At 41.0% G+C, this 9,691-nt stretch overlaps 2 protein-coding genes and 1 long non-coding RNA gene across 4 annotated transcripts; 2 read left to right on the forward strand and 1 right to left on the reverse strand.

Moving 5' to 3' along the window:
* Positions 1-220: 220 nt before the first annotated feature.
* ctsbb (cathepsin Bb) lies at positions 221-3,784 on the forward strand. Of its 2 annotated transcripts, none has more exons than XM_035617441.2 (10): positions 221-376; positions 865-988; positions 1,081-1,166; positions 1,324-1,438; positions 1,559-1,674; positions 1,761-1,846; positions 1,929-2,072; positions 2,178-2,294; positions 3,010-3,138; positions 3,304-3,784. In XM_035617441.2, the coding sequence occupies exons 2-10, from the start codon at positions 866-868 to the stop codon at positions 3,378-3,380; spliced, it is 993 nt and encodes a 330-aa protein (XP_035473334.2). In that variant the 5' UTR covers positions 221-376; position 865; the 3' UTR covers positions 3,381-3,784. The 2 variants fall into 2 exon arrangements, with proteins under 2 accessions (XP_035473334.2, XP_047184495.1); XM_047328539.1 differs by having other exon boundaries at positions 264-376; positions 843-988.
* A 659-nt stretch (positions 3,785-4,443) lies between these two features.
* Positions 4,444-9,437, forward strand: LOC118290085 (phospholipase ABHD3-like). The gene is made up of 9 exons (XM_035617439.2): positions 4,444-5,055; positions 6,023-6,183; positions 6,334-6,516; positions 6,794-6,839; positions 8,031-8,143; positions 8,246-8,419; positions 8,506-8,554; positions 8,645-8,810; positions 8,947-9,437. Exons 1-9 carry the CDS (start codon positions 4,936-4,938, stop codon positions 9,150-9,152), a joined length of 1,218 nt encoding a protein of 405 aa, XP_035473332.2. The 5' UTR covers positions 4,444-4,935; the 3' UTR covers positions 9,153-9,437.
* Positions 5,756-7,426, reverse strand: LOC118290088. Its single transcript, XR_004786337.2, has 2 exons — positions 6,681-7,426; positions 5,756-6,541 (listed from the first exon to the last, which is right to left on the reverse strand). It is a non-coding gene; the product is annotated as an uncharacterized LOC118290088 (long non-coding RNA).
* Positions 9,438-9,691: the final 254 nt, after the last annotated feature.

The following is a 9,691-nucleotide window of genomic DNA, read 5'->3' on the forward strand; positions in this document are numbered from 1 at the left end:
GTAGTATCAGCAGATGTTCAAAATGCTTATGCTTTGATTTGTGGTTTTATGTTTAATGTGATTCTGTATAAATTTATTTAAAAAAACAATACATATTAAACAAATATATAGAGGAATTTTTATTAAGTTAGTAATATTTTTTTTTTCTTAATCATTGCCAGGTTCTAAGTTTTAGGAAGAACCTGTTAACCTTTGGAAATACAGTTTGTTGGTCACATGAGATTTGAAGTGATGATGCATTCATTACACAGACATGTGATTACATTTTATTGCATAACTTGGGAAAAGGACGACGAGACGTAAAAATACTGAGGGGAGAAAGGTGTTTTGTTCAGTGAGAAGAACAGACTGCCCTGAACAGGAAAAAACAACACAGGTAAAAGTTGCCACTTACATTTGAGATGTTGTTTTTCTTTTTTGTGTCATTATCACTTTAATTGTTGTTTACTTAAGACGTGTAATGTCAAACGATAATTGTTTTTTATATATCATCTTTATATGTGAGTTGTTTGGAATAGAATAGAACTTTATTGTAAAATACAACAATGGGCAACAACATTTTCAGACGATAATTTAATGTTGTGTACTTGCCTGGATGCAGGTTATTATCAACCAATATACTTCTGATAGTCTGATAGTTGGTGACGGAATTCATTCCATTGAGTATTTTAAAAGTACTGATAAATATATACGCAAATATATAACATGCAACTTTCTTGCATTCTCTAGTTGTGTTGTATGAATCGGGGAACCGCAGGAGAAGATGATTTTAAATGTTCTGTGTTATCACAGCTAATGTCACAGTGGTTTTGTGATCTTCATGCTCTTTTGTTACATCGTAGCCGACTGTAATCTGTGTCGCAGGATGTATCGACTCGCTCTCCTCTGTGTGCTGGCGACTGTTTCGGTCGCCTGGTCTCGGCCTCACCTCGCGCTTCCCTCCTCAGAGATGATCGACTTTATCAACAAGGCCCGCACCACCTGGACGGTGAGACCTTCTTAAACATCTCATCACACTTTCAGGGCGTTCTGACTTCTGCAACCATTGCAATCATTGAGGTTGCTCTTCTTTTGCTGCAGGCTGGGCAGAACTTCCATAACGTTGATATCAGCTATGTGAAGGGACTGTGTGGGACCGTACTGAATGGACCCAAGCTGCCAGAGGTGTAAGTTTGAATGACACTGCACCACAGACCAGGTGTGTGTGTGTGTGTGTGTGTGTGTGTGTGTGTGTGTGTTTAGTCTCTCACGTGTCGACACAGGTGACAGTCAGCAGGTTCACCTTTATCTGCAGTGCTTCAGTGACCGTCCTCTCTTGTTCAGGGTTCATGATATTGAAGGCATACAGCTTCCAGACAGCTTTGACCCACGCCAGCAGTGGCCCAACTGTCCCACCATCCAGCAGATCAGAGACCAGGGCTCGTGTGGTTCCTGCTGGGTGAGACTGACAAACGCAAAAAAAACATACAACATAAAAACAGTTCAGAATAAAGAGAAGTGATAATGATAGGCTCTAAAAGTACCAATACCAGTGTTCCTCTTATTTACTTCCTCCCAGGCCTTTGGGGCAGCTGAGGCGATATCCGACAGGTTATGTATCCACAGCAGTGCTCAGATCTCTGTGGAGATCTCAGCTGAAGATCTGCTGTCCTGCTGTGATGAGTGTGGCATGGGGTGAGCATTAGTGTCAAAAAGTATTGTATTAATGGTCTTATAAGAGGATAGGAAGAACATTTTAAATTATTTTCCTGTGGTTGTAGCTGCTTTGGTGGTTTCCCCTCTGCTGCCTGGGAATTCTGGGCAAAGAAAGGACTCGTGACAGGAGGCCTGTATGGCTCCAAAGTCGGTAAGCAAGCACCGAAATGGGTTTTATAGGCTTGTTTGGCAAACGTGTGAACTGAAATCAATGGTGGTTTTGTGTGTTTCAGGCTGCAGGCCCTACTCTCTCGCTCCCTGCGAGCATCACGTGAATGGAACTCGTCCTCCGTGTCACGGAGAGCAGGATACTCCCAAGTGTGAGGAGCTGTGCATCGATGGATACTCTCCATCCTATCCGAAGGACAAACACTTTGGTATATAGATATTTAAAATGATCTAATTCCGCCGTCTACCATGTATTTTACATCTCGCCCGGTCTTGTTTTTAGCTTTGATATCATTCTGTGTCTCCTTCTTCAGGGAGAAGTACGTACAACGTCCCGTCCCAGCAGGAGCAAATCATGACCGAGCTGTACAAGAACGGGCCAGTGGAGGCAGCTTTCTCCGTTTATGCGGACTTTCTATTGTATAAGACTGGTGAGGCTTATACTGTATATGTACACAAACCTCTTCCCTATACATACCAACATGTAAACAAGAACCTGTATTGTGTGTTGATGGTAAATCTTTGTTACTACAAACTGCTTGTGTTGGTTGTTGATGACATATTTCCAAGGTTATTGGTGCAAAACAACTGAGCACTGGTAACAATGGAATTTGTACACCTGTATCAGTAAATGCTTTAGGTGTAAACTTCTTTTTTTTCTTTTGTTTTTTTTTAATATCCCACAAACACAACACAGTGGTAACACCATCTTAAATTTTTCATTACAGGTGCACAAACTCCAAAATAAATTCTCACACACCTGTAATCAAAGAGTGTGAAGTCATGGACAAAGCCTTGCACATAAATAAATTATAGTCAATGTCAAATTCAGAGTTGCACATACTTATAGTACAATAGTAATGACGAATTGGAAAAGATGTATCTGTTGTTTTGTGTTTGTGGGAGATAAAAAAAAAAATATTGTGCAAGTTTACAACACTTCAAATTCACTGATTCATATGACAATTTCCTACGACTACAAATTCCAATTTCACAGGTGCGCAGATTCTTTTTTTTGAATCCTGATGCTCACCACAGATGAAGTCCTTAGCGTCAGTCAGTTTATCTAGAACATCTAAAGTAAATGGGTTGAAACATAAGAAAAAAAGAATTGTCTTTTAATGTATGTGTATTGTATTATTGTAGGCGTTTATCAGCATGTGACAGGGGAAATGCTGGGTGGTCACGCCATCAAGATACTGGGCTGGGGAGAGGAGAATGGGACGCCCTACTGGCTGGCTGCGAACTCCTGGAACAGTGACTGGGGAGACAAAGGTACGACAGAAACGAAGATTAGGGAGCGTAAAAATGATATTTTCCCTCCGCCACGTACTTTTCAAGTGCAGAACAGAACATATGACAATATCTGGTTATGTGGTGAGTGATACGAAAGAAAGAAGTGTTGGCCTTAATTGATGTTTTTGTGGCGTCTGATTTCAGGTTTCTTCAAGATCAAGCGTGGAAACGATGAGTGTGGGATTGAGTCAGAGGTGGTTGCAGGAATCCCACTCAACTAGATAACAATGCGTCCTGGCTGTAACTGTCTTGACATTGTTATAAATAAACCATTATGTTGATCTCCAGCTTTCATGTTTAAAGGAATGAATCAGACTTTTTACGTGTCATGAAATGGACGTTGTGCATTTGATGTTATGGCTAGTGTGTTTCATCACGGCGGCGGTGGATTCAAATACAATGGATGGACAGCACAGAGCCTGAGGCCGCACTTCCTGTAAGATAAACATTTTGACAAGAATCTATACAAACTTACCAAGCACTATTTGTTCACTTTGTGATGTGTGCATTTGTAAAAACAGGTTTTGAACACACATTTGTTAGAACCCAAAGTTACGAACAAATCCTTGTATCAGCATTATTCTAATAAAAGTAGGCCGTGAGATTCATGACTGAACATCATCAGCCACTGTTGACCTCTAGTGGCTGAAGTCTGTTATATCACATAACACACCTAATACATGTTTTAACTCACGACTGACATTATTCATTTAAAAATACATTTGGTGAAAGAATTGAAAACTTAAAAATTGTTTACATAATAAAAGAGGAATTGAAGTAGTTAAAATTCATCTAGGTTGAAAGACATTTAAGTCGTATGTACATATCAAGGAAGAATTTATTAAACTAAATTATCAACATGAGAACAAAAGTTACATCTTATCTATGAACTAAGAAGAAATTACAAAACCAACACTTTTTTTTATACAAAGAAAGAATTAAAGGATTAAAACTCCTCTTTATACTAAGAAGAGAAAACTAACATGTATGAAAAAGAGATTAAAAGGTTGAAACGCATGAATAAACGTAGTAGGGGTTTGCTAATAGCTAGCCACCTTTCTTTTCGAAAGCTCCTAGCTCAAACCAGTTTTCCATTGGTTTGTTTTTAATGTCGGACTTTACTTTTCTTGAGGGAGCACAAAGTCAGACAAGGCCACCGGTCAGAAGATTAACCGACAGATTCTGTGCTGAGTTATGATGGGCGGACTCAATCATTTTACTACTTTTATAAGAAGTGAAAGGGCCCTCAGAGAACCTCCACTGTTTTTCTGGAAATACATAGTTCAGTCCCTCAACCAATGTATTCAGCCCATTTTTAATTCATGTAATGACACTAATTACTTAGTGCAATGACACTAATTACTTAGAAAACGCTTATGACAGTGCTACGCCCGTGCGCGCCCCCAGAGCGCGGGCGGCTCGTTCACAGCGCCCAGAGGCATGATGGGAGTTCTGCGCTAGGGAGGGGGCGAGGACTGTGGGCGAGGACCGAGGACAGCGGTTCCCGGCGCCGCCATCTTTGATTTGGCATCCAGTTCTCACAATACATCGATGCTGTGCAGGCGGACCTGCACCTCCCGTCATTGGTCCAGCGTCCAAACAGACGATCTGCGGTCACGACCGGGATCAGGGGCCGTGTACGCCTACTTCCCGGAGAAAGACACGGCTGAGGAGGATAACGGTTCTGTATCGGCTGCTGCCGGTGATGAAGGAGGCAGGTTGTCTCTTCCCTCGGATGCCGGATTACCTCTGCCGTTGACGGATTAGATCCCTGCCATGTTTCTGTCACACTTGGATCTGTGGAGGTCCTACTTGGAGTGTGTCTCCAGACCCTACACGGTGTTCGTCTGCTCCATCACGGCCGCGCTGTACTATCTATGGGGCCGCAAGTGTCAGGTCAGTCCCCGCGGTTATCGTCCGCGTTATGACGATGTTCATCCGCCGGTTGTATTTATTTCTTCTTCTAGTATTTTCACCAACTTGAACTTGTTTTTCAAATGTACTTTGGTTTCTACTCTGTTTTCTCGTTTTAAATTCATTTTTTATTTTATTTCGTCTTATCTTATTTTAATTCTGCTTCAGAAAAATACAGTAAAATAAAATAATTAAATGTTAAGGATAGGATTATTTAATTATATATATATATATATATATATATATATACTTTTTTTTCTTACGTTATTTTACTTTTTTATTTTACCTTATATTTTACTATTTACTGTTATGTATTCTTTTTCAGTTCAGTCTATTTTATTTTATTTTTAATATTTCATATTTTTCCCATTTCTTTTAAGTTTTTGGGCAGTGCGAAGCCAAGTGTCTAAAGATGACATCTTTTGACACAACAGAAAAATCCCACTGTCAGCGCTATATCAAAATATGAATGAATAATGTTGCACACGTGAAATATTGATTTAATGTTAGTATAATTTTTTGGTAAAATGAAGGCGCCTTTTAATAGTGATTTCACTCATGAGACATTATGTTTAGGGCTGGCCTTTACTGCTTTCAGCATTAATGAGCAGAATATAAACAATCAATAGATGGTTTGTAATGCACTATAATAGTTAAATAAGTCATAAGATGATTTAGGACCATTTTAAGTGTTTATTAATCTTTTTTTCCCAAAATAACGCATCACGTTAAACATCCATAACTGCTGTATAACAGATAATAATGCTTGACAACACAATGTAACACAGTTATAGTCATATGTAATGAAATGTTATCAAGAGTTTGGAACGTCAATAACAGTTTTAACCTGATATTAAAAAAATGCTTTGGTTGTGAGTCAACATAATTGTATATAATTGCAGTTATGTCACAGGTATTAGTATGTTTTTGTGTGTGTTTTCTGCTGCAGGCACCTGCTCTGGTTTGTAGTGAGGCTCTCAGTGCATTCCTCCAGGAACACTGTCCTGCGGTGGCTGAGCGCTTCAGTCCCACCCCGTGGTGCTGGGGAGGTCGCCTTCAAACCCTGGTCTGTTCCGTCCTCAAATCCAGACCCCACGTCACTTATCGCAAGTAGGATCATTTTATCTTCCTCTTGCTGGTCGACACATGTATCTTATTATCTCTCTTTCAGTAAAACACTATCCACATTCTCGTCATTTTGTCTTGTGTTTTCTTTCAAATTCAGTCTCTCTGTTTCTATCGTCTCCCTCATTCCATCAGTGAGCTTCTCCGTACCGATGACGGTGGTCAGATTTCGCTGGACTGGGTGGACAATCAGGCCAGTGCGGCCCACCCAGAATCCTCCACCCGCCCCACAGTACTGATCCTGCCAGGCCTGGCGGGGAACAGCAAGCAGCCCTATGTGCTCCACGCCATCAGCCAGGCCACCCGCCGTGGCTACAGGTCAGTTTTGCTCCTCATCTTTCTCCTGTGTGATTGGAAAAGAACATTTAAAGAGAATGAAAAAAACTTCTTGGATCCACCCCAACTGGAAATCAGCTCAGTAGCTTTTCAGTTATCCTGCTGACAGAAAGACAGACACACAAAAGGCAATGAATACCTATTACCCAACATCCTTAGCGGAGGTAATGGAGGTATCCTCAAGCAGTGACACACCAGGATTGTGAGCTGAGAGGGATTCACCTGCTGAACCTGTTGTTGTTGGCATTTTCTTCCCCAGGTGTGTGGTCTTCAACAACAGGGGGGCTGCAGGGGAAGAGTTGTTGGTAAGTACAAAGATGCATGATTGTCATTTTACAAAGTCATTTTCATGCTGTCATTTCCACAGACTTTGTTTGCTCTAGTGCTAAAATTGATTTCACCTGTAAAATGTGAAGGACTTAATAAATCGAGTATTATGTAAGAAGCCAATTGATCGCTGCATGCAGGGAACAATCATTTCCACGGTCATGGGTAATCACAGTGGTGTCCCATTTTTAGAGCTTTCTTGGTTATTATGACTTATTATTCAGATTTTCCCCAGATTTTCATGTTTCTTTTTTTATTTCTTCTCATTTTATAATATCTTGTGAATTTCTGATTTCTGAATTAGTGTTTCTGAGAACAAATCTATCCTCACAGTTGTGGCGTGTCTGCCCAAAAATCTGCCACGTCCGGTAATTGATGATTTATTTTTATTATTATTATAATTATAAACAGTAATATTGGATCTTGTCATGCTGTGCACATAAATGCAGATTTGAAAACAATGCCACTTTGGCAAGGCTCCTACTGCTGCTATTTCTAAAAATGTATTTAAGGATAAAGCTTGATATTCTAATCAAATCATGAAATGAATAAAAAAGAGTGTTCAAAGCTTAAAATATCTTATTCTTCTGTGGCACTGCGGTCCAAAACATACAGCCCTGCTGCTGCAAATACTCATTAGTGCACATTTAAATTAATCCGCAGCTGAAAATAGTCCCCAACAAATCCACTATTTACTCTTGTTTGAGGAACGTTTGCTAAAAAATAATCACTGTCCAGCTGATCTAGTAAAGTAAATATTTATTTTGAACTATGTATATTGAATATCGTACTATGTGTGTGTTTGTTTATATTCTTACAAATGGGTTTTTAAATGCGACACATGGGCTGGATAGTTATACGGATAGATAGATGCAGCTGGTATAGCTTAGTGGGTTACACAGCTGACTTTGGTACAGAAGGTCAGGGTATGATTTCAAGTCTTCCCAGTGTGGGCCCTTAACGCTACCTGCCTTGATGAATGTAAGTAGCTTTGGACAAAAGCGTCAGTAAAATGAATGTAATGGATAGTTCGAAAGCACTAAAGTGACCGTCCAACTCAGCCATGGTTGGTTTGGGTTTTATTTGATAGGTTGGTGGAGAAGAGAGAGAGAGACCAGGGACAGTTGTGTTTTAAGCTTTTCTGTCCTCTGTCCTACTGCTTGCTTCAGACGCCCGTCACCTATTGTGCAGCCAACACCTCAGATCTTGAGCGCGTGGTGGGACATATCAAAGGACTCTACCCACAAGCCCCTGTGCTCGGTGCCGGTGTGTCTATGGGAGGGTGAGTCGGTATCCAAAGGCATGCATCTCTTCCTCTGACCTTTAATACGATCCTCCATCTTCCCTATAATTACCTAACTATTTTGTAAAAAATTTTTTTAAGCATGTTGTTATTAAACTACCTGGCCCGTAAGCGCACCGAGTCTGGGCTGGTGGCGGGTTTCACCATCTCCGTCCCCTGGGATGCCACAAAATCCTCCGTCTCCATGGAAGAACCACTCAACTGGCTGCTCTTCAACAAATATCTCACGACAATCCTGTGCGGTCTCATCACCAGGTCGTCAGACGGATTGGGCTTTCACAAATGTATGAATTTGGTTCGACCAATTGGCAATGTTGACCCCTTGAATTTGTTTCTCACAGGCACAGGAAGGTTCTGGAGAAAGTAGTGGATGTGGACCATGTCCTGACGGTAAACGCTGCTCTTCACAGTCACCTTATTCTCATAGTTTGTAATCTCTGCCTTTCTTCTCATCTCCTGTCCACCCTCTCTCCCTTCTAGGCACAAACCGTCCGTGAGTTTGACGAACGCTTCACATCTTTGGTTTTCGGTTACAAATCTTGTATGGACTACTACCATGATGCCAGCCCAGACAAAAAACTCCCTAACACTGCAGTACCCATCTTGTGTCTCAACGCTGCTGATGACCCCTTCTCTCCCCAATATGGTGAGTACTGTAGACAGCGTGAGAAGAAGAAGAAGACGGTGATAGGCTTTTAAACTCATTTTGTACAGTGCATATTGTAATTGTGGGTTTCTGTCTGCTTCTGTCTCCCTTTTCATTGCATTCCCTGTCCTCACAGCTTTCCCACTGACGATAGTCCAGGGCCTGCCCAATGTCGCGCTGTTGCTGACGGCCCACGGAGGGCACATCGCCTTCATGCAGGGTTTGTTCCCCCGCGGTGAGAACTACATGGACCGGCTGTTTGGCCAGTTTGTCCAAGCGGTCTTTGAACACCCGAGGGACATCAACAAGGCCTGCGGAATCGAGGAGGAGCAGATGACCTGATGATCATTCGTATGTACTCTGAGCTGGACTGAATAATGGATTTACTTCCGGCTATGAAGAATACAAAAGTTGCTTGCATTTTAAAAATGGAAGAGCATAACAAAAAAGCACTTATATACTCCCACAGAATTTTTGCGTTGCCTTCACATTTACACTCAAAATGACCAACTGTATTGTACAATCGACAACCTCCAAGGCAACCGATCTACCTCCCTATCACCGACGGTCTCTGAAAATCAAGCTGTGGAAAATGTATTTTTAAGTATTAAAGAAATGTGGAAACAACCTGATATGCTGTTGCCTAATTTAGTTGTCAAATTGTTTCTCCCTCCGGCCATTCCCACCTTCACACGGAGCTGGAAACCCAAATGAAAACCAAATAATGCCCTGTTAGGAAAATGTGTGCTTGTGAAATGTTATTTAAATAGAAATAATCATAATAATAATAAATAGAATTGAATGTTTGGCAATAGAGATGTGTTGTTGTTGTTGGTGTACTTTTGCCTCATATGGCCTTGCAAGCCTTGTTTTGCTTGAAG

This window comes from Scophthalmus maximus, chromosome 18 (genome assembly GCF_022379125.1).
Source record: "Scophthalmus maximus strain ysfricsl-2021 chromosome 18, ASM2237912v1, whole genome shotgun sequence".
Lineage (NCBI taxonomy): Eukaryota > Metazoa > Chordata > Actinopteri > Pleuronectiformes > Scophthalmidae > Scophthalmus > Scophthalmus maximus.

Coding starts and splice junctions, on each gene's coding strand:
- ctsbb (XM_035617441.2), top strand. CDS start 866: ATGTATCGACTCGCTCTCCTCTGTGTGCTGGCGACTGTTTCGGTCGCC. Junction 1,439..1,558: donor GCTCGTGTGGTTCCTGCTGG/GTGAGACTGACA, acceptor ACTTCCTCCCAG/GCCTTTGGGGCAGCTGAGGC. Junction 3,139..3,303: donor CAGTGACTGGGGAGACAAAG/GTACGACAGAAA, acceptor GTCTGATTTCAG/GTTTCTTCAAGATCAAGCGT.
- LOC118290085 (XM_035617439.2), top strand. CDS start 4,936: ATGTTTCTGTCACACTTGGATCTGTGGAGGTCCTACTTGGAGTGTGTC. Junction 5,056..6,022: donor TATGGGGCCGCAAGTGTCAG/GTCAGTCCCCGC, acceptor TTTCTGCTGCAG/GCACCTGCTCTGGTTTGTAG. Junction 6,840..8,030: donor CTGCAGGGGAAGAGTTGTTG/GTAAGTACAAAG, acceptor TGCTTGCTTCAG/ACGCCCGTCACCTATTGTGC.